Source organism: Saccopteryx bilineata, chromosome 4 (assembly GCF_036850765.1).
Source record: "Saccopteryx bilineata isolate mSacBil1 chromosome 4, mSacBil1_pri_phased_curated, whole genome shotgun sequence".
Classification (NCBI taxonomy): domain Eukaryota; kingdom Metazoa; phylum Chordata; class Mammalia; order Chiroptera; family Emballonuridae; genus Saccopteryx; species Saccopteryx bilineata.
The window spans coordinates 150,716,894-150,741,513 of record NC_089493.1 but is presented as its reverse complement, the minus strand read 5'-3'; the positions used below and the strand labels follow the sequence as shown (position 1 = coordinate 150,741,513).

General features: G+C 41.0%; 1 protein-coding gene across 2 annotated transcripts in view; it reads left to right on the top strand.

Moving 5' to 3' along the window:
• Positions 1 to 24,620, top strand: part of CDC42SE2 (CDC42 small effector 2) — a 131,583-nt gene that overhangs the window by 59,138 nt on the left and 47,825 nt on the right. For both annotated transcript variants that reach the window (XM_066272231.1, XM_066272232.1), the window contains exon 3: positions 8,533 to 8,848. In XM_066272231.1, the coding sequence (XP_066128328.1) occupies positions 8,795 to 8,848 (54 nt within the window). In that variant the 5' untranslated portion in view covers positions 8,533 to 8,794. The remainder of the gene's footprint in view (positions 1 to 8,532; positions 8,849 to 24,620) is intronic.

Below are 24,620 nucleotides of genomic sequence, written 5' to 3'. Positions count from 1 at the left end.
TACTTTTGATTTGGTTATTTATTTACTTTTAAGAGAGGAGGCAGAGAAGGGAGGTAGTGTGTGGCGGGGAAAGCATCAACACGTAGTTGCTTCTCACATGTGCCTTTACCAGGCAAGCCGGGGACTTTGAACCAGCGACCTCAGTATTTCAGGGTGACGCTTTACCCACTGTGCCACCACAGGTCAGGCCATTTGATTTTCTTTTTTCTTTTTGCGAGAGAGAGGGAGGGACAGACGTGGACAGACATGAAGGGAGAGAGATGAGAAGCTTCGTTGCAGCACCTTAGTTGTTCATTGATTGCTTTCTTAAGACCATTTGATTTTTAATAATAAAAGTACCAAATCAGTTCAGTAGATAAAAGATAGCCTTCAACACAGTAACTGGAACTACTGGATATACATGTCAATAAAGTAACCTTTGACCTTTACATCACCAAAAATATTCAAATACTAAAAAATGGATTGTAGCCCTAAAAGTAAAAGCTAGAAGTTCTTGAGAAAGAAATAGGAGATCTTTATATTTTGTAGATAGGCAAAATTTTCTTAAAATACAAAAAGCACAAATATAAAAGATAAAATTGATAAACTAGACTTCATCACATTAGAAAACCAAAACTCTTTAAAAGATACTATTAAAAAAAGGAAAAACAAATACCAGGGGAAAAAACTACAATGCATATAATGGACAAAAAGGGCTGTATCTAGAATATATAAAGAACACAGCTGAATAAAACAGCTAAATTAAAAATAAGCAAAAGATGGGAATATACTTAACCGAAAAGTATATATGGTCAACAAGCATATGAACCGACTAAATAGCATTAGTTATCAGGAAAGAGAAAATTAAAACCACAGCGAAATAATACTTCATAATTGCTAGGAAAACTAAAATTGAAAAGACTGGTGATACCAAGTTTTGGTAGGATGTGGAACAACTGTTGGCACAACATCAAAATGGCATACAACTGCTCTGGAAACTGGTGCAGTTTCTTATAAAGTTAAAATTATAGCTATAGTATGACCTAGCAATTCTCCTAAATATTTACTTAGGAGAAATGAAAATTTCTGTTCATACAAACACTCGTGCATGGAAGTTTATACCAGCTTTATTTGTAAGAGCCACTAAGTTGGGAAGACAGTAAATACCCATCAGCAGATGAATGGTTAAACAAATTGTATTGTATCTATACAGTGGAAATCTACTTAACAACAAAAGAATGAACTAATACAGGCAGGACAGATCTCCAAAACATATTGAATGAAAGAAGCCAGATTTTTTTAAAAGTACATGATATACAATCACATTTACGTGAAATTATAGGAAAGACAAAACTATTATCAGTTATTTTACACAGAAGAAAACAATTACCCCATTTATTTTAATAGTACATGTACCCCTATATGTACATTCTGTAAATGAATTCAGGGAGAAATGTTGCATTTGAACTTGGATTAGCCACAGAAAAATAGATCTATGATAAGTATATAGTTTGAAAGCTGTTCATAAAATGGTTTTTTTTCCCCCTCCAATAGGATTTTGTGCAAATCAATATCAAAGAACCATTTTAACTAGATTGGAATAGACTGAATGCTAATGGAGCTATGAATAAGCTTTATTGATAATTCAAACTTGGTTGTTGATGAGTAATTTTTGTATTTCTGGCAGAAACCTCTTCCCTCATCCCCAACTGCAGTAATTTTACGAAGTCTTGCACAGTCTCTAGCAAGAATGTTTGTTTTTACTTGGTTCTGTATTTTACACTTCTAGCTCTGATCTTCATTACTTTACTATTATTGACTGGAAACTGTTAGTATTTGCTTCTTTTACTTGTATTGTTTCATTTAAATTGATATTAACAAATATATAGAAAATTGCATAGAATGGTGATTTTCAACTGGTGTCCTACAAGAATTCTAAAAACATGCAATACCTAACTATTGTATTTAGTTGATAACAGCCTATACAACAATAACCATCCAGTGTGAATGAATTAAAATTGTACCTATATTTTTTTCAGATTGGCAAAATATATATTTTTTGGTATACTGCAGGATTTTAGTAATTAGTTTGTATGCCATGAGACGAAAAGGGTTGAAAATTGCTGGCATAAACCATAAGTATACTATTTAATAAATAATTGCAAAGTAAGTAGCTGTGTAACTACCACCAGGTCCAGAGGTGGAATATTGTCAGCATTCCAGGAGCCCTGACATATCCCTTCCTCTGCTTAGTCCCTGTCTGCAACGCCAGAGGTAGCCACTCTTTTTACTTTTATTATAATAATTTTCTTGGTTTACCTATGTGTGCACTTCTAAACAAAATTGTTTAGTTTAACTTGTTTTTGAGATTCATACAAGTGAAACCATTTCATGTATATTATTTTGTGCTTTGCTTCTTACCCTCAGTAACTTATCAGTGAAAGTTACCCAAAATGTTTCATGAAGCTACAGTTCAGTTCCATTCTTGTAGTATTCATTTGTATATTTTTGTAATATACCACAATTTATTTTTTTCATAATATTTTTTCTAGGTTTCTTAAAACTTTGCAGCTACTACAAATTATTTATTCTTGCTACTTCATTCTTTTCTTTGCTATTTTAATTTTTTTAAAAAGGCATATCATAATAAAAGCATATCACTATAACTCTTTATAATATATACAGTGCCTTCATGTAGTATGTCATCTAAGTTGGTTCTCATTTCAAGACCTGTGACATTGGCAGTGTAGCATTGCATTTTATAACTGGTGATAGAGCTTGTCATATGCCCAAGCTAAGTTTCTAAAAATTAATGAAGTCTAATAATTGCCACATCTTTTATTTCATAGTATAAATTCTAAGCTTTGATTCTGCTTTAAACAAACTGAGCATGCTTAATATCTCACCCGAATTCTTTTATGGTCAGCAACACAACTATCTGCACAGGTAAACAGCTGATATCTGCAGCATTTGATTTAGGTGCAGAAAGTGAGGAAGTAGCTGATGATGACTAGTATTTTTGACACAAGATACTACTACACTTTTTTACTCATGGTATTTAAAAATCAAGAGGGTGAGCTTTTAGTTCAAGGAAGCTCTGCCAGTCACTAAGTGGATTAATAACTCACTTCAAGCTTTTCTAGCTTTAACCAGGCAGTGGCACAGTGGATAGAGCATCAGAATGGAATGTGGAGGACCCAGGTTTGAAGCCCCAAGGCTCATCAGGCTTGAGTGTGGGCTCACCAGCTTGAGCGTGGGGTCGCTGGCTTGAGTGTGGGATCATAGACATGACCCCATGGTTGCTGGCTTGAGCCCAGGGTCACTGGCTTGAGCAAGGGGTCACTTGCTCTAGCTGCCTCACCCCAAGGCACATAAGCGAAAGCAATCAATGAACAACTAAGGAGACTAAGGATTCGTAACAAAGAATTGATGCGTCTCATCTCTCTCCCTTTCTATCTGTCTCTCTCTCTCTCTCTCTCTGTCACACACACCACACACAAAAAAGCTTTTCTAAAATCTGTGAGTTGGTGAAATACTCTCTGGTGCAGTAGATCAGTCTGCACTGCTGTTATTATGTGCGGAATGTGCTGAGCTGTGTGTAAAGCCAAGTTCACATGTTAATGTTGCAAAGTAACACTCCTTTTGTTATCTTAAGATTTAAAACAGTATAAAGTTTTCAGAATAGACATATTTTAAGTAGCTTTCAGCTGAAGTGAAAGTAACAGTATATTATTAGTGGCAGTGTTGAAATTTTTTGTGACAAATTCAATACTTCTCTAAAGGCATTTATATATAAATGTTTTAAGTATATACAGTTTTGAAAGAAAAATTCTGAAAAGGAAGTTTGTTTAGAAAAGCAAGAGTGGCCCTGGCTGGTTGGCTCAGCGGTAGAGTGTTGCCCAGCACGTGGAAGTCTGGAGTTTGATTTCCGGTCAGGACACACAAGAGAAGTAACCATCTACTTCTCCACTCCTCCTCCTCCTCTCTCTTTGTCTCTTCTCCTCCAGCAGCCATGACTCAAATGGTTTTAGCATGTTGGCTGAGACACTGAGGATGGCTCCATGGCCTCGCCTCAGGCACCAAAAATAGCTTGGTTGCCAAGCAACAGCAGTGACCCCAGATGGGCAGAGAATCACTGGGTAGGAGGCTTGATGGGTGGATTCCAGTCAGGTTGTGTGCAGGAGTCTGTCTCTGCCTCCCTACCTCTCATTTAAGAAAAAAAAGAAAAGCAAGAAGATGGAAAATGTATTGGTATGACATTCTAAGGCACGTCTAAAACATTTTAAGATTTGTATATTTACTTAATAAAAACCCATGGTTTTTATTGCAAGCATCCCCTTGGTTTGAATATATGCTGTGGCAGATCTATTTTCTAGGTGGAAATACTTAAGTAAAGCTGTATATCCTTTCTGCCTCATCTATGAAAATAGAAGCACAAATTATTGTACTTCAAACAGTTATTTTTACACTGAACATTATGAAAGGAAATAAGGCCCTGGCCGGGTAGCTCGGTTGGAGCATTGTCTCGATATACCAAGGTTGTGGGTTCCCTCCCTGGTCAGGGCACATACAAGATGCAACCAATGAATGCAGAAATAAGTGAAACAACAAATTGTGTTTTTATTATTATTTATTTATTTTTTTTACAGAGGCAGAGATAGACAGGGACAGACAGACAGGAACGGAGAGAGAGATGAGAAGCATCAATCATTAGTTTTTCGTTGTGCGTTGCGACTTCTTAGTTGTTCATTGATTGCTTTCTCACATGTGCCTTGACCGTGAGCCTTCAGCAGACCGAGCAACCCCTTGCTGGAGCCAGTGACCTTGGGTCCAAGCTGGTGAGCTCTTTGCTCAAGCCAGATGAGCCTGTGCTCAAGCTGGCGACCTCGGGGTCTCGAACCTGGGTCCTTCTGCATCCCAGTCCGACGCTCTATCCACTGCGCCACCACCTGGTCAGGCTGTGTTTTTCTCTTTCTCTTTCTCCCCTCTTTCTACCCTGCTTCTCCCCTCCCCCCCTCCTTCCCCTTTCTTTCTCTCTCTAAAATTAATACCTTAAAAAGAAAGGGGAAATACTATGAATGTCATTTTCATATAGTACATGGGTTGGGAAAATATATATATTTTAATTCTCAAAATAAAGAATGGCTTTAATTGGGATGGAAATTTGAATTTGGAGAAATGTGATATGGTAAAGTATTATGGATTATAAATTAGGGATCCATTTATTAATTTTAAGCATCAAACAAGGAATATATATATTTTGAAAAATATGTATCTTTCAATATAAAAATTAATATTTGAAGGTGGTTTCTGGCAAAGAAAAATTATAAATTAAAAGGAAATTGCCTATATCTACATGTAGATGAGAAAATATGATGGAATAAATTAAACAATATACTTTAAAACATCAGACTTCAAATAAATAGACTTTAAAACATGAGAATAACTCTATATCTGTATGTGTTACGGCAGTAATGAATATAAAGTAATTTCAGTTTCAGACAAAATTCTTATAGAATTGGTTAAAGGAGATTTCATTTCACAGTGAATTCTTAATGACCAAGGTCTTTGATTCAGGGTGGAATTAAACTTGTTAAATAGCAACAGTGAAATAATGTTCATGACATTGTCAGTTGAGCCCTTTGCTCTTATATTCTTGCAAGGAAGGAATACATAAAACATACTGCACTTTTAAGCTTACAAACTTTCACAGTATTTACCCAATAAAGTGGATAAAGCCAATTCCTTGTTTTGGAGTTTGGGTGAGATGAAGAATGTTCATTCCTGCTTGAAAATAAGTATCCCAGGTTCTGAATTTTAACTGGCAAGAATGTAAGTTTTCTTCCTTCTGATTTTACTCCTTGAACATATGTCATTGTCATTTAGTTAGAGAACTGGTCTGTTGGACTTTGTGGAATCAGAATCCCAGATTCATGTTTTATTACTACCTACGTTTGTGATATTGAGCATATATGTGCTTATCTTCACTGAAGATCTTCCTCTATACAAACAACTGTCATTCCTGTCTGACCAAGTTTAGTCATGGCTTTGGGGAAAGCAAAAATGAGGAATTGCATTTCACTTAGTGCTCAGGGTTCTCTGATCCTATAATATTATACATGTTATTGATTATAGTTGGTGTAGCTATAAATGAATGAGATCTCTTTCAAAAGTTGACAAATATATGAGCAAAAATATTAACTTTGAATAATTAAATTAATACATCTTTGGTCTTTTCAAGGATGGCTTCTTTATTTCCTGTATTTACTACCTTATTTTATTATTATTACTGTTATTATTTTACCTTTTTAAGTGAGAGCGAGGAGCTAGACATTCTCCCAAATGCACCCCTACCGGGAGCCACCCAACAACCCCTGTCTGGGGCCAGTGCTCAAATAAACTGAGCTATCCTCACAGCCTTGGGCAGAGACTCAAACCAGTCGAGCCTCTGGTTGCGAGAGGGGAAGCAGGAGAGGAGAGGGAAGCAGACAGTTGCTTCTTTCTCTTTCTTTCTCTCTCTCTCTCTCTCTCTCTCTCTCTCTCATTCTCTCTCTCTCTTTGATTTTATTTGTTAATTTTAGAGAGGAGAGAGAAAAAAGGGGGGAGAGCAGGAAGCATCAACTCCCATATGTGCCTTGGCCAGGCAAGCCTAGGGTTTCAAACTGGTGACCTCAGCACTCCAGGTTGGTGATTTATCCACTGTGACACCACAGGTCAGGCCATAGTCACTTCTCATGTGAGCCCTGATCAGGGATCAAACTCGGGATGTCCGCATGCTGGGCTGATACTCTTCACTGAGAGCCATCCAGGGCCCTGCCATATCTTTAAAAATTTAACATCTGGAATTCTTGCAGATACTTTCTGCACATGTGAACTCTGTTTCTCTCCTGTCACTCGGTTCTCAACTTATGGTAATCTGATTTCTATTCAGGCTACTTCACTAAAACTGCTGTAGCCAGGCCACCAAGTGTCATTTGGATGGATAGTTCTCAGTCTCCGCTGTCTCAGTGGCACTTAATGCTGTTACCAACGTCCTCCTTATACAGACTCCAGTGACTCTGCACTAGCTACTACTGTTCCTTCTCTTTCTGATAACACCCCATCCTCCTTTGCAGACTTCTCTTTTTTTCTACCCATCTTTTAAATGCTGCTGCTTCTTTTTGTCTTTTTGCTTCTCATGATACTGTTTTCCCTAGAATTTGGCATTCATTGGTTCAGTTATAATCTGCTGATGATTTCAGGAATTCTTGGCTTCATAGCATATATCCAGCTGTGTCCTGGACATTTTCACTTGAGGGTTGTAGTAGCCTGCAGATGATATAAGCCTGCGTCAGGCTGAAGAAGGACAACTGCTGCTTCACAAAACCAATCATCAGATGTACGGGTCAAACTGGTCTTAGGGATGACTGGAACTAGACTTCCTCCCTCTCTCTTGTTGCTGCTTATCAGCATTATAATCTCAGAACCTTCTTCTGCATGGAATTTGGAACATGGCTAAGGTCAGTGTTCAAGTCTAGAACTTGTCAGTCAAGAAGAAAAGATAGGTGTATCCTGTTCGCCTCCAGATAGGAGAGTGCCTCACATGGATTCTGATTGATGCAGCTTGGTTGTCCACCTCAGGATGTAAAGTGTTTTCACTGATGCTCATTCTGGTGGGGCGGGGGGGGGGGGGGGGCAGGGACCTAATGTTTCGATTCAGAGTGAAGCCTGACCTAATACCCCTTCATCTTTCATGCACAATTTTAATTTTAATGGAGAATATGATAATTTTGTCTGGAATTATTGAGTGTATTGTTATGCCAGTACTATATAGGTTGTTTTTGAGAACAAAGGACTCAGTTGAAGAAACTGATATAAAAATGATTGTTCTTTCTTTTTGGTATTAGAGACTATTGTATGGTATTCATGGTGTTCGAATTAGTGATTTAAAATAATTTATACTCTTTTTTTTTTTTTTTTTCTGAAGCTGGAAACGGGGAGAGACAGTCAGACAGACTCCCGCATGCGCCCGACCGGGATCCACCCGGCATGCCCACCAGGGGCGATGCTCTGCCCCTCCGGGGCTTCGCTCTGCCGCGACCAGAGCCACTCTAGCGCCTGGGGCAGAGGCCAAGGAGCCATCCCCAGCACCGGGGCCATCTTTGCTCCAATGGAGCCTTGGCTGCGGGAGGGGAAGAGAGAGACAGAGAAGAAGGAGAGGTGGGGGTGGAGAAGCAAATGGGCACTTCTCCTATGTGCTCTGGCCGGGAATCGAACCTGGGTCTCCCGCACACCAGGCCGACGCTCTACCGCTGAGCCAACCGGCCAGGGCAATATAATTTATACTCTTAATAGTCATCAAAGAGAATGCTTTGAGAAGCAGAGGTTCCCATATTTCACTGCCACTCATAACACCTGATTCTGCAAAAAGACATGAAAAAATTTAAATTTCAAGTTTTGTTCAAGTGTTTACTTTTGGGGGGAAATTTATTCTTAATTTTATCACAGATTTAAGAAGTAAAAGCTTCTAGGGATACATAAAGTAACTTCCTTTCTTTTACTTTTTTTTTCTAGACTACCTGAGTCAAGATAACGTACATATACCTTCCTGGTGGTTCAGAAACGAATCTCTGTAACAAGCAAAGAAAGGAAATATTCTGTCTTTTTCTTTATTACATTGCCAGTATAAGATACTTCCAGGAACAAAAACGGAGAAGTAGTAGAATTATTTTTACATCATCGGACATCCATTGTACCGAGGAGTGTGCTTTGTGAAGCTTCCCGAGTGGAGATTTGGAAACTTCCTTGGTGCTCTTTCACACTTTGGACTGTAAGCATGAGTGAATTCTGGTTATGTTTCAACTGCTGCATTGCAGAGCAGCCACAGCCCGTAAGTATGGGGTCAGTGCGGATGGCCTGGGTGTGCTCTGGGCATGCCCCTGGTGCCATGCTGAGCCCCTGTCTGGGCACCCAACCCACCGCAGGGCGGCTCTACGGAGTGTCACAGAGTAGTTCAGTGGAACTCTGGACATCTGGTTTAAAAAAGGGGGGGGATTTTTTTTTTTTTCCAGTAAATACTATCTGTCAAGAACTGTACTAGACCACTGTGCATGACTGAGAAGGTTGTGGTCTTTTACCACGTAGGTGGCTTCTGAGAAGGAGCAGGGAGACCACACCTGAGGTGAAACAGCCCAGTCGGCTTTGGAAAGGGTGGGAAGGTGACAGCCAGGCCAGAGGGCACTCACATTCTTGCAGTTTACCCTCTCATTTTTTTCACAGCAACCCTAGGAGGAAGATACCGTGATCATTTTTTTCAGTTAAAATAGATTTAGATTTTTTCCCAAAGTCACATTTAGATAGTAAGTGGTCTTGGCTGTCTTCTTGGTCCACACCCCACTTCTCTGTGCTTCCTGAACTCTGCACATATTGTTACTTCTGCCGCCTCAGCCTCTGGCCCTCTAACCTCCTATTTTCTGTGGGTTTAGATCAAAAGTCACCTCTACGGTCTTCCCCAGCTCTCTCCTGACTTACCTAGTACTCATCTGTGTTCCCAGCAGCCCTTTAGTTCACGTCTCTGTTATAGCATGGAACTTCCTGCATAGTGAATAATTGTTCTCCTGTCTCTTCCCACAACATTTTTAATTCTTCATTGGCCCTTACCATATTTACTTTATATCTAAAGGATCAAATCTAATACCTTGGAGAATCTATTATGTGCTGGCTGGCTGAATAAGTGATATTGTTTGTTTAGTTTGTTTGTAACACTGTAAAAGGCAGCATGAGATATAATCTTAAGGTCTTCTCAGGTCTTTTCCCAACTTTTCCTGGGTATGTACGGTCACTTTCCAGTTTTCCTTACATATGCAGTTGTTTTTGAATGTCCTCATCTGTTATGTCTAGTTACCAAAAGGAGGGGGAAAATGAAAAATGAAAGGTAGGGGATGGAGAAGAATAGATGCTGGCTTTTAAAATCCCCTGGAAGTCACTGCAGCCAAATGAAGAGTGGCTTGCAACAGTGTTGAGATGTGTACAGACAGTGCCTGCCTGCCTCTGTCTGCTCTTCTGTGATCAGAAGCAGATATTTTTGGAGGACCAGGTCCTTGTGCCCACTCTGGATACCATAAACTGTGTGCAAGGTGTGCGAGGAACACAGCAAGTGTCAGCTGATGGGTGACTGCTACTGTGCTAAGAACTGACACCGACTGAAATGAGCTAGTTTCCCTTCTGAGCCTTCCCTGGAAGTTGGCCTTGAACAGACTCCAGAGTTCTAAACTAGTTGCTGATTCTGCCCCTGTAGTGCTTGGGGTGGGATGCAGATCCTGGTACCACTTTTCTACCATCTTGTCGCTCACTGCTTTTATAATTTTGTTTATACATTTAGCTCCTTGATTGAAGTATGGAAGATTGGTTGATTTGTGTGGTATGAAGTAGGAGGGTTAACTATTCTTTTATGCTAATCAGCTATTTAAAGACAGTTCATTGACTAGCCAATATTTTTATTAGTGATTTGAAATGTCATCTTTGTTATGTACTGCCCTCTCATATATTTGAGTCCATTTCTGACATGAATTTTATTTTTTTTGGTCCATGTGTTTCCACTTGTACCATAGCCATACTGTTTGAATTGCTGCTTTTACTTAGTGTATTTTGCTGTTTCATAGACAAAATCTCTTTCATAGATGTTTTTCAGCTGTATTGATAATGTCTTATTTTTTAAGCTGGTCTGTTATACAGGCCCTTAATCTTTTCATGTTGTTCTTCACATGAGAGATTTCATAATGCATATTTTTATAGGTATTTCCTTTAGGATTGCATTAAATTTAAAGTTTAATTGGATGAGAATTGACATCTTTAAAATATCTCATTGAGAAACATGTCATGGCTTCATCTATATCAGGGGTCCCCAAACTGCGGCCCACGGGCCGCATGCGGCCCCCTGAGGCCATTTATCCAACCCCCGCCGCACTTCTGGAAGGGGCACCTCTTTCATTGGTGGTCAGTGAGAGGAGCATAGTTCCCATTGAAATACTGGTCAGTTTGTTGATTTAAATTTACTTGTTCTTTATTTTAAATATTGTATTTGTTCCCGTTTTGTTTTTTTTACTTTAAAATAAGATATGTGCAGTGTGCATAGGGATTTGTTCATAGTTTTTTTAATAGTCCGGCTCTCCAACGGTCTGAGGGACAGTGAACTGGCCCCCTGTGTAAAAAGTTTGGGGACCCCTGATCTATATAGACCTTTTCACATTCTTTTAGTGAAGCTTAAAATTTTTATTAACTTTTTCATAACTTTTAGATGTGCTGTAGATATTTTATGGATTTATATTACTATTCTGCATGAAATTTTGTCTTATTATATTTCCTAATTGGATTTAATATAAAGACACTAATAATTTTATACACTAATTTTTTATCTATACACCTTACTGAACACTTTATATTTTCTAAATATGTTCATATAGGGACATTATTTTCCTGATATATAAACCTTTTATTTTGTTTGGTATCTTACAGCACTAAGACCACCCGTATAATGTTGAATAATGTCAGTGAGGGTTGAGCATCCTTGCTGCTCCTGACTTTAAAGGGATAGGTTATAATTTACTGAAGCATAAAATGAATGTATATTTTAGTGATTGTGTGCTTACCTATACATTGTTATTGCGTATAACTTGCTACACCTATGATATTACCAAGGATTACATTTTCAACATTTTTTTCTTTTTATTTATTTATTTTTGTATTTTTCCTAAGTTAGAAGTGGGGAGCCTGTCAGACTCCCGCATGCGCCTGACTAGGATCCACCTGGCATGTCCACCAGGGGGTGGTGCTCTGCCCATCTGGGGCATTGCTCCGTAACTGCGGGAGCCTTTCTAGCACCTGAGGCAGAGGCCACGGAGCCATCCTCAGCGCCTGGGCCAACTTTGCTTCAATGGAGCCTTGGCTGCAGGAGGGGAAAAGAGAGACAGAGAGGAAAGAGGGGGGAAGGGTGGAGAAACAGATGGGCTCTTCTCCTGTTGCCCTGGCCAGGAATTAAACCCGAGACTTCCAGATGCCGGGCTGATGCTCTACTGCTGAGCCAACTGGCCAGGGCCCATTTTCAACCTTGTTTAAAGATGATGGAATACTTGAGTTCTGTTACCGTATTACTTTTAGTATACCTTGTAATTTTTTGTTGAAAGTCAGACATAATAATACTGGGCAAAGGAACTGAGGTAGACTGGCCTTTGTTATGAAGTTTTGTTTATCAGGATAGGGGTTAGGCCATGCTGTTTGCTGTAGCTATAGATGTCAGAATATAAAATTTCCTTCAGTGTCCTTGTTTTTGTCCTTGGGTTTCCCCAGCAACTTCTTAAATATTCCCCTGTTATATAGCAGCCCTGTATGGATGTGGTGGTAAGGTGGGGGGCAGCGGCAGCTTTATACACTGCTATGGTTAGGGTTCAGTCTCAGTGGGCCTCTGCCCCTGGGCTGTGATGTACACAAGTACGTCTTAGTTCTGTTTTGGTTTTTACTAGTAGTTCAAGTAAAAAGGCTAGAGGGGGCTGGAGTTGGGTTTTTCTCTTTCCCTATTTGGAAGGCTAGTGGGTGCTAGGGTTGGATAATTCTCTTCCCAAAGCTGATTGGTTTCTGGTAAAATCCCAGTTGATTAGGCTCTGGTAAAATAGTTTCTGTTGATGATAGGCTTTATTAAGAACAGAATGCTCGCCCTGGCCGGTTGGCTCAGCGGTAGAGCGTCGGCCTAGCATGCGGAGGACCCGGGTTCGATTCCCGGCCAGGGCACACAGGAGAAGCGCCCATTTGCTTCTCCACCCCTCCGCCGCGCTTTCCTCTCTGTCTCTCTCGTCCCCTCCCGCAGCCAAGGCTCCATTGGAGCAAAGATGGCCCGGGCGCTGGGGATGGCTCTGTGGCCTCTGCCCCAGGCGCTAGAGTGGCTCTGGTCGCAACATGGCGACGCCCAGGATGGGCAGAGCATCGCCCCCTGGTGGGCAGAGCGTCGCCCCTGGTGGGCGTGCCGGGTGGATCCCGGTCGGGCGCATGCGGGAGTCTGTCTGACTGTCTCTCCCTGTTTCCAGCTTCAGAAAAATGGAAAAAAAAAAAAAAAAAAAAGGAACAGAATGCTCTGGCTTATGTAAAAATGGCTGCTATTCTGCACTCTTTGCTGAAAAACACAAGGAGATTTTTCTCTGATCTGCCCTTTGAAAATAGTGGTAAGAGTTCCTGGAGTCAAACTCGCAGAAGTGTGTCAGTCCTCCAAGACTGGGCCCCCAGAGTTTTTAACTCTCAGACTTGTCTACACTAATCCTCCAGCAACTCATCAGTTACAGGTGAGGTTTTCCTTCTCTGGTCCTGGATACTCTGGAGATTTCTTCTCTGGTTAACTTGGGATTTTCTGTATCTGGCTGTCTCCAGTTTGGGGGGCCATGGTTCTTTCTGTGATCTCAGTTCTCGAATGGATCTAAGAAGAGTTGTTGGTTTTCGCTTTGTTCAAATTTTTCTTGTTGTGTGGATGGGAGTGACACTTTCCAGGCTCTTACATGCCAGACTACAAACCAGAAATCATATTGCCATGGGTTTTTTTTTAAGATTGAGTCTTTATTTCTGCTATTCATAATGTATATAACAAATTGAGTCCTATTCCAGAGTGTGATATATATATTGCTAAAATAGACCTAGATTAGAAATTTAAATATCAGGAGCATACAGCCATGGAATTATGAGATGTTGGAAATACATTTTCTCCTGCACAGAGGATATGCAACTTGAGTTTTTTGCACACATATAACATGTCAGTATTGTGTGACTGTTTAATAATACATATTTGAGTGAACTTGTCCACAGGAATTCCATGGGCATCTGATTTCTTAAGTCTTTCAGACCTGTTGAGAAATGTGACACAACACTTAACATTAGGGCCGTATGGTTACTGCAGTGGAAGAATAGCTTGTTTGCTAGCATGTGCTGGCTGCACTAATAGTTATATGTAGTTTACAGTCTACAAAAACATACCCTTGCCGTTCTGTTAGGGCGTATCAAAAGTGCCTTATCTGAAAGTTGCTTGGTCATCTCTAAAGCTGTCTGAAGTGTTTACTGAAGTAAGTGCCACATGCCACCTCTCCCACACAACCCTTCCTACCCCTGCTCTTGTACATTCTGTGTGTGAGAAAGGAACAGTCTGATATGGGGAAGAACATAGACTGCATTTTTCTGTGCAGTAGCATCAGAATCATACTTTTTCTTCCTACTCCTTCATTTTAGCACAGTACAATCAGAATATAATACAGTTCCCATTTTTTCTTCCTTTTTTATAAGGTGAGAGGCGGGTAGATAGAAAGACTTCTGCATGTGCCCCAAATGGTCCACCTGGCAACCCCTGTCTGGGGCTGACCCTCGAATCAACTGAGCCACTGGCTGTTGTAGGGGAAAAAGGAAAGAAAAATGAAAGGGAAAGGAGGAGAAGGGAGAAGCAGATGGTTGTCTCTCATGTGTGCCCCAACTGGGATCTAACTTGGAACGCTTGCATGCCAGGCCAGTGCTGACTTCTGGGAACCAACAGACCAGGGCCAGTTCTCGTTTTTTTGAGCCATGGTAATTCAAACCTTTTAAATTGATGGTAGTATAAATGCTATAGTTGCTGTTGCTAGATATAGCTAAGGTTGTAAATTTAAAATTAAGTAGTGCTTTGCAACTTAATTTTTAAAAATTTCAGAGACTTATGCATATATACTGGTGGGCTTCTTTTTCCCCCCAGCTCTATTGAGTAGTTGGTATACAAAAAATTGCACATACTTAACCCTTTAAGTAGTATGAACATTCGTGTATGTCCTTGTGCGTCCTGACCATCCAGAGTACAACTGTACAAAAAAATTTAATTTTTATTATTTTAATTTGTGTTTACATAGATTCAAGTGTCCCACCGAATATATCTCCCCCACCACCTTATTCCCCCTCGGCCTCCCATACCCCCTCCCCCCTAGTGCCTTCCCACCTTCCCTCCAGGATTTACTGTCCTGTTTTCTATAATGCTGTTATGTATATATAATTTCATTAATCTCTTTACCTTCTCTGATCCCATCTTCTCTTCTACTTTCCCTCTGGTCTCTTTGATCCCGCCTCTGCCTCTGTTCCGTTGCTCAGTTCACATTGTTCCTTGGATTCCTCAAATGAGTGAGGTCATATGGTATTTTTTTTTTCCTCTGGCGGCTTTCACTTAACTAATAGTTTCCAGGTCCATCCATGTTGTTGCAAAAGGTAAGATTTCCTTCTTCCTCACGGCCGCGTAGTATTTCATTGTGTATATGTACCACTGCTTTTTAATCCACTTGTCCACTGACGGACACTTGGGCTGTTTCCAGATTTTGGCTGTTGTAAATAATGCTGCCATAAACATGGGGGTGCATTTCTCCTTTTGAATCCGTGATTTGGTATTCATAGGATATATCCCTAAAAGTGGGATAGCTGGGTCGAAGGGCAGTTCGATTTTTAATTTTTTGAGGAATCTCCATACTGTTTTCCACAGTGGCTGTACCAGCCTGCATTCCAACCAGCAGTGCAGGAGGGTTCCCTTTTCTCCACATCCTCGCCAGCACTTATGTTATTTTGTTAAGAAGCGCCATTCTGACTGGTGTGATGTGGTATCTCATTGTGGTTTTAATTTGCATTTCTCTAATGATTAGTGATGTTGAACATTTTTTCATATGCCTATTGGCCATCTGTATGTCCTCTTTGGAGAAGTGTCTATTCATTTCTTTTGCCCATTTCTTGATTGGATTGTTTATCTTCCTGGTGTTGAGTTTTACAAGTTCTTTATAAATTTTGATTATTAACCCCTTATCAGACATATTAGCGAATATATTCTCCCATTGTGTGGGTTATCTTTTTATTTTGTTAATGGTGTCTTTTGTTGTACAAAAGCTTTTTAGTTTCATATAATTCCATTTGTTCATCCTGTTCTTTATTTCACTTGCTCGTGGAGATAAATCAGCAAAAATATTGCTATGAGAGATATCAGAGAGTTTACTGCCTATGTTTTCTTCCAAGATGTTTATGGTTTCACAACTTACATTTAAGTCTTTTATCCATTTTGAGTTTATCTTTGCGAATGGTGTAAGCTGGTGGTCTCATTTCACTTTTTTGCATGTACCTGTCCAATTTTCCCAACACCATTTGTTAAAGAGACTGTTTTTACTCCATTGTATGCTCTTATCTCCTTTGTCAAACATCAATTGTCCATAAAGGTATGGGTTTATTTCTGGGTTCTCTGTTCTGTTCCATTGATCTATACGCCTGTTCTTATGCCAGTACCAGGCTGTTTTGAGTACCATAGCCTTGTAGTATAGCTTGATATCAGGAAGTGAGATACCCTCCACTTTATTATTCTTTTTCAGGATTGCTGAGGCTATACAGGTTTTTTTTTTGGTTCCATGTAAATTTTTGGATATTTGGATATTTGTTCTATATCTTGAAGTATGTCATTGGTATTTTAGTAGGAACTGCATTGAATTTATAGATTGCTTTGGATAATATAGACATTTTAATGATGTTTATTCTTCCTATCCTTAAACATGGTATATGCTTCCATTAGTTTGTACCTTCTTTGATTTCCTTTATCAATGTTTTAGAATTTTCCAAGTACAAATCTTTAACCTCTTTGGTTGAATTTACTCCTAGGTATTTTATTTTTGTTGTTGCAATAGTGAAGGGGATTGTTTTCTTAATTTCCCTTTCAGAAAGTTCATTGTTGGTGTATAAAAATGCCACTGATTTTTAAATATTGATTATATATCCTGCCACCTTGCTGAATTCATTTATCAGGTCCAGTAGTTTTTTGACTGAGACTTTAGGGTTTTCTATGTACAATAGCATATCATCAGCAAATAATGATAATTTTACTTCTTTTCCAATTAGAGTGGTGAAAGGGGCACCCCTGCCTTGTTCCTGATCTTAGGGGATTTTTAAAAAAAAATTTTCCCATTGAGTATGATGTTGGCCATGAGTTTGTCATACATGGCCTTTATCATGTTGAAGTATGATCCCTGTATCCCCACCTTGTTGAGAGTTTTGATCATAAATGGATGTTGGATTTTATCAAATGCTTTTTCTGCATCTATTGATATCATCATATGATTTTTATCCTTTCTTTTATTTATGTGTTGAATCACATTGATTGATTTGCATATATTGTTTTTTTTTTTTTGTTTTTTTTTTCCATTTTTTTTCCATTTTTCTGAAGCTGGAAACAGGGAGAGACAGTCAGACAGACTCCCGCATGCACCCGACCAGGATCCACCCGGCACGCCCACCAGGGGGCGATGCTCTGCCCATCCTGGGCGTCGCCATGTTGCGACCAGAACCACTCTAGCGCCTGAGGCAGAGGCCACAGAGCCATCCTCAGCGTGCGCGCGCGGGCCATCTTTGCTCCAATGGAGCCTTGGCTGCGGGAGGGGAAGAGAGAGACAGAGAGGAAAGCTCGGCGGAGGGCTGGAGAAGCAAATGGGCGCTTCTCCTGTGTGCCCTGGCCGGGAATCAAACCCGGGTCCTCCGCACGCTAGGCCGACGCTCTACCGCTGAGCCAACCGGCCAGGGCCTGATTTGCAGATATTGTACCAGCCTTGTCTCCCTAGAATAAATCCCACCTTATCATGATGTATGATTTTTTTTCATGTATTGCTGGATCCGGCTTGCTAATATTTTGTTGAGAATTTTAGCATCTAAGTACATCAGGGATATTGGTCTATAGTGTTTTTTCTTTGTGTAGTATCTTTGCCTGGTTTAGGAATCAGTGTTATGCTTGCCTCATAAAAGGAGTTTGGAAGTCTTTCCTCCTCTTGAATTTTTTGAAATAGCTTGAGAAGGATAGGAGTTAGTGCTTCTTTGAATATTTGGTAAAATTCGCTGGTGAAGTCATCTGGCTTGCCCAGGACTTTTGTTTGTTGGGAGTTTTTTGATAACTGTTTCAGTCTTATTTGATGAAATCGGTCTGTTTAGGTTTTCTGATTTTTTATATTGATTTCTAAAATATATGTTTTGAGGAATTTGTCCATTTGCCTAGGTTGTCTAATTTTATGGCATACAGTTCTTCATAGTATTTTCTTACAGTCCTTTGTATTTCTGCTGTGTCAGCTGTTACGTCTCCTCTCTCATTTCTAATTTTATTTATTTGAGTCTTCTCTCTTTTTTTCCTTTGGTGAGTCTGGTTAAAGGTTCATCAATGTTGTTTACCTTTTCATAGAACCAGCTCTTGGTTTCATTGATCCTCTGTATTGTTTCTTTAGCCTCAATGTCATTTATTTCCGCTCTGATCTTTATTATTTCCTTCCTTCTATTTCCTCTGGGTTTTATTTGCTGTTCTTTTTCTAGTTCTTTTAGATGCAGAGTTAAATTGTTTATTTGAGCTTTTTCTAGCTTCTTAAGGTTTGCCTGTAGTGCTATGAACTTCCCTCTCAGGACTGCTTTTGCTGCGTCCCATAAATTTTGAGTTGTTGTATGTTCATTTTCATTTGTTTCAAGGAAATTTTTTATTTTTTTCTTGATTTCATTGTTAACTCATTTGTTATTTAATAACATGCTATTTAGTTTCCAAGTGTTTGATTGTTTTTTATTTTTTGTATTGCAGTTGATATCTAGTTTTATGCCATTGTGATCCAAGAAGATGCTTGATATGATTTCAATCTTCTTAAATTTGTTGAGACTCATTTTGTGTGTGGTCTATCCTAGCATAGCATGTGGTCTATCCTAGAGAATGTACCATGAGCACTTGAAAAGAATGTATATTCTGCTTTAGGATGAAAGGTTTTGAAGATATCTATTAAATCCAGTTGATCTAGTGTATCCTTTAAATCTGCTGTTTCTTTGTTAATTTTCTTTCTTGAGGATCTATCCACTGATGTTAGTGGAATATTAAAATCCTCTACTATTATAGTATTGCTGTTGATCTCGCCCTTTATGCCCATCAAAATCTGCTGTATGTATTTTGGTGCTCCTATATTAGGTGCATAGATATTTACAATGGTTATATCTTTCTGTTGGATTGCTCACTTTATCATTATGTAGTGACCTTCTTTATTCCTTACTATAGTCTTTGTTTTAAAGTCTATTTTTTCTAAGTATTGCTACCCCAGCTTTTTTTTCATTTCCATTTGCATGAAATATTTTTTCCATCCTTTTACTTTCATTCTGTGTGTATCTTTTATTTTGAGGTGGTTCTCTTGTAGACAGCATATGTATGGGTCCTATTTTCTTATCCATGCAGCTACCCTATGCCTTTTGATTGCAGCATTTAATCCATTTACATTTAAGGTTATTATTGATATGTAGTTGTTTATTGCCTTTTTATTCTTTAAATCTACCTTCCTTTTTTACTAGATTTTTCCTCCCTTGTTTTCTGTTTACAGCAGGCCTCTTAACATTTCTTGTAGCATTGGTTTGGTTGTAATGAATTCCTTTACTTTTTTTGTCTGGGAAGCTTTTTATTTTTCCTTCAATTTTAAATGATAGCCTTGCTGGATAGAGAAGTCTTGGTTGTAGGCTCTTGTTTTGCAGTACTTTGAATATTTCTTGCCATTCCCTTCTTGCCTCTGTTTCTGTTGAGAAGTCAGATGTCGTCCTTATAGGGGCTCCTCTCTAGGTAATAGACTGCTTTTCTCTTACAGCTTTTAGTATTCTTTCTTTATCTCTTAATTTTTGTATTTTAGTTATGATGTGCGTTGTGTTGGCCTTTTTGGGTTCATCTTTAATGGAACTCTGTGCTTTTTGAACTTGTGTGACTTTTTCCTTCATCAGTTTAGGGAAGTTTTCAGTTATGATTTCTTCAATCAGATTTTCTATTCCTTGTTCTTTCTTTTCTCTTTTAGGAACCCCTATGATGCAGGTGTTATTTCTCTTCATGTTGTCATAGAGCTCTCTTAGAGTTTCCTCAGACTTTTTGAGTCTCTTTTCTTTTTGCTGCTCTGCTTCCGTGCTTTTGTTTATCTTGTCCTCTAACTCTCTGATTTGATCCTCAGCTTCATCCATCCAGCTTTTAATTTCTTCCAGTGTTGTTTCAGTTCTGATATTGTACTTGTCGTTTCTGACTGACCCTTTTTTATTATTTCAATGTCCTGTTTTACTTGCTATCTCTTTATTTGGGTGCTCGTTATGTCCATCCATTGTTGCTCTAAGAGCTTTAAGCATACTAACAATCATTTTAAACTCTGCATCCAGTAATTTGGTTATTTCCAACTCATTTAAGCCCTTTTCTGGGGATTTCTCCTGATTCATTTGGGTTGCATTTCTCTGCCTTTCCATTTTGTCTGTGTATAAGAAGGGAGTGGCTACAGGAGTTCGATTGGTGTGGCCTCTGTGTTCCCTAGGTGTGGTCTTTCTGTAGGCTCGCCACCCCTTCTGCTGCCACCTTGAGCATTCGGGTATGGGCATTGCTGGCGCCAGCCCACTACCACTGTCACTGCAGTTTCCGCCTCGCCTCTGTGGGTGGGACTGTGTTCGCGTACCTAGGCTACAAGCCTTGGCCGGCCTCAGTCTTTGCCCCACCCCTGTGGGCTGGCCTGCGCACCTGCGCTCAGGTGTAGGTCTCAGCCGGTTCCCGGCTTTCGCCTTGCTCCTGCGGGTGGGTCTGCAGGTGGGGCCACTTTTGCTCACCCAGCCCACAGCCATGGTTGGACCACTTTCATGCGCCCCTTCCGCTACTGTGGCCGCCCTTGGCCTCTGCCCCTTCCGGGCAACTATGCTTGCACCCAGCCTCAGTCACGCTGGCCTTGGTTTTCGCTCCATGGGCAAGACTTTGCTCGTGCCCAGGCTGCAGCTGCGGGTCAGACTGCTTTCCTGCGCCCCTTTCGCCGCTGAGGCCGCCCTCAGCCTCCGCCCCCGCTGTGCGGGACTCCGCTCGCTCAGGCCTCAGCCGTGGCCAGCCTTGGCTTTTGCCCCCATGGGCAGGACTTCACTCATGCCTGGGCTGCAGCCGCGGCCAGGCCCCGGCTTCTGCCCCTGCTGACGGGACCACGCTTCCGCGTCCCACCGCCACTCGCCCTCTGGCGAACATTCAGCAGTGTGTTTGTGGGGGGGGGCGATGCAGCTCAGAATTTAGCATTCGATACTGTATCCCTGAAGGCTCCCTCCTGCTAAGCTACTCTGCTCTGAGTGCAGCAGGAGAGCTGCTTTTTGGCTGGTGACCTGCTTCCTTTTGCTGATATTATTGGTTCTAGGAAAAGTACTCACTTTAGATTTGGGGAGTGACTCAGCCCAGAGGTTAGGGTGGCTGTCCCTCAAAGTGTTTCTCCCTGTGGCTCCTAGATTATACTCTGTTCCTGCTACACCAGTCCTTTAATCTCTCTCCATCCCCTGGGGCCCTGGGTGAGTGGTTGTGAGAGAGGTTTTCTGTGCAGTCTCTTTAAGAAGAATCCTTGGTCTGAGAAATTCTCTCTTTCTCGCAAACAGTATCCTGCCTTGTTTTGTAGCTAAATACTGTCCGTATGTGTCTTCTAGGCTCTGGGACTATAGGCTGTGGCTTTGTTCCTGGGGCCCAGGACCCACCTCTCTCCGCTAAAGTCACTTCCCGCCATGTGAGTTTCTCCGGGCTGCCTTTGCTCCGGGGAGCTGGGCAGCCCTCTTCATGTCTCTGCTTTCCTACCAGTCTCAGTGTGGCTTCTTCAGTGTTCCTTGGTTAAAGAGGCCTCTTAGTTTAGTCCAAAGTTGGTTTTTCCAGATGATGGTTCTTAAAATTAAGTTGTAATCCACTTTGGTTCTGGTAGGTGGAAGTTGGTACATCTGCCTACTCCATCGCCATCTAGCCGCGCCCCAAATTTTTTATTTTAAAAATGTGTAAGGCAACATTAAAAAAAAGCAAATGTGAGGCCCTGGCCAGTTGGCTCAGTGGTAGAGCGTCAGCCTGGCGTGCAGAAGTCCCGGGTTTGACTCCCGGCCAGGGCACACAGGAGAAGCGCCCATTTGCTTCTCCACCCCTCCCCCTCTCCTTCCTCTCTGTCTCTCTCTTCCCCTCCCGCAGCCGAGGCTCCATTGGAGCAAAGATGGCCCGGGCGCTGGGGATGGCTCCTTGGCCTCTGCCCCAGGCGCTAGAGTGGCTCTGGTCGCGCTAGAGTGGCTCTGGTCGCGGCAGAGCGATGCCCCGGAGGGGCAGAGCATCGCCCCCTGGTGGGCAGAGCGTTGCCCCCTGGTGGGCGTGCCGGGTGGATCCCGGTTGGGTGCATGCTGGGGGGAGTCTTCTGATTGTCTCTCCCGGTTTCTAGCTTCAGAAAAATACAAAAAAAAAAAAAAAAAAAAAAGCAAATGTGTGTTCTTCTTATTCCATAAATTGGTTATCAAACATGATTTTAAGTTAATAAAACTGGAACTAATTTAATTTTTTGAAAAAAGCCTACTCCTGGGGTCAGTGAGCATGAAAAGAACTGCTCAAAGGGTTAATGTATAAAATTTGGTGAGTAGGGCATATATACACAGTCACGTTACCAACTACCACAATCAAGGGTAATAAACTTCTAAGGTATCCCCAAGAACAGTGAATGTTGGTTTGCACCACCCCTTTTCTATTCCTATTAAATACCTTCCCCATTTAGTATTTTGCCACATGGTACTGATAATTTGTAATGTTATTTGGCTCTGAAATGTATTACTTTAATTAGATGTATATGTACAGTCACCATAATTAATGCATACAGTAACACTGATATTTCTATAGTGGACCCCGGGTACTGATGAAATAACAGTGTGCAAAAGACATTGTTTCTGCCATCACGGTTTCACTCCAGTGACAGGGACACATAGTGAATAATTAAACGTGTGTGATGTCAGGTAATGATAGCTGCTCTGTGGAAGAGGAAAGCAGGAAAAGAAAACAGAGGGGAGATGCTGGGATTAAGGGTGTACAGTGATGGCCTCTCTAATTAAGGGAATGAGGCACAGATAGCTGTGGAAGGAGCCTTGTAGTCAGGAGTTGAGTGCTCAGTGGCCCTGGATGTACTGAGTTGTGTGTGTGAGAGGAGCCTGGCTAAGCCAAGGGAACAGTGACAAGGAAAGATGCAAAGATGTAGCTAAGAGCAAGATTGTGTATTGCTTTCCACGTGGTGAACACTTTTGATTTTATTCTTTGTGAAATGGGAGAGTATTGGTTGGTTTTGAGCAAAAACCCACCTGGAAAACATATCTTTTCCCCAATGGTTTGCAGGTTACTGAGTGCCCAGACAGAGGTCACAGTGGCTGACCATACTCGCCACTCTCCCTTCCTGCACTCAGTCAGTGAGTCCTGGTCAGCCTGGCGTGTGGTCAGGAGACAGGGATGCTAGAAGGCATAAGACATTCTTAAAAGCATCAAAGCCACTACTGCAGGCCTAGAGGACCAAGCAGCAATTCTCTGGCTTGCGGCTAGAGAGAACTTTAGCTGAGGATATTCCGTGATTTTAGGGAATTTAAATAAAATAGCTCGCTCAAGTGTGGTGCAGTTCCATAGGTACTATGTTGTGGTGACTTCAGATGGCAAAGATTTTATTTAGAACTTCAGTTTTCAGGAATCATATTCTCTACCAGGCATCCCCAAACTATGGCCTGCGGGCCGCAATTTGGCTCCCTAAGGCCATTTATCCAGCTCCCGCCGCACTTCCAGAAGGGGCAACTCTCTCATTGGTGGTCAGTGAGAGGAGCACTGTATATGGGAGCCCTCCAATGGTCTGAGGGACAGTGAACTGGCCCCCTGTGTAAAAAGTTTGGGGACCCCTGCTCTACACCCTAATGAGGTGTGTGAATATTGTAGAACTATGTCATCTTTCCCCCCTTTTCTAGGAATATAAATATGCATGTTCTTGATTTGTTGAATTTCACACAAAATCACATTATATAACCATAGTCATCTCAAAACACATACCAGATGAATTTATTTATTAGCGAGATAGAGGGACAGACAGGATGTGAGAGAGATGAGATGAGAAGCATTAATTTGCTGTTGCGGCACCTTAGTTGTTCATTGATTGCTTCTCATGTGTGCCATGACTGGGGGCCTCCAGGCAAGCTAGTGGCCCCTTGCTCAAGCCGGTGAACTCGCGGTTTCAAACCTGAGTCCTCAGCATCCCAGGCCGATGTTCCATTCACTGCACTACCGCCTGGTCAGGCCAGATGAATTTACTTAGTAAAATCAGAAATTATTTTTATCTGTTAAGAAATTAAAAATACCTCTACTTTTTTAGAAAGGCTTTATAGAGGACTGATTCAAATGTTTTAACTGTGTTGCCACACCTAGACATTTCTGAGACTATTTATACTCTGGGCCTGCCTGCCCTGCCCCAGGGGAGGCCACCGACTTTCTTCACAGATAGCTGCTTTGGGGCATGGTGCACAGTGTGCCCCGCATACTTAATATTTTGTGGAGAAAGTTGGAATTTGTCTATATTTGCTTGAAAACAAACCAGAAAGGCTCTCGGCATAAGGGTGCAGTGGAGGAGGGCTGGTGTTCCTGTCCCTCATTTTGTGCCCTGCCCCATCAGGAAGGGTTAGTAAGTTGGTGTCCATTGCATTTTGAATGAGTTCAAGTTGAGGAATGGGGAGAAAGAAGTAGAAAGCCATTTATTTTCAGAAACTAGAATGTTTTTATTATAAGTTTATAAATTTTAGAGAGGAAATATTTGCTTTAATGCTTTTCTTACATTGATTAACATTTGGAT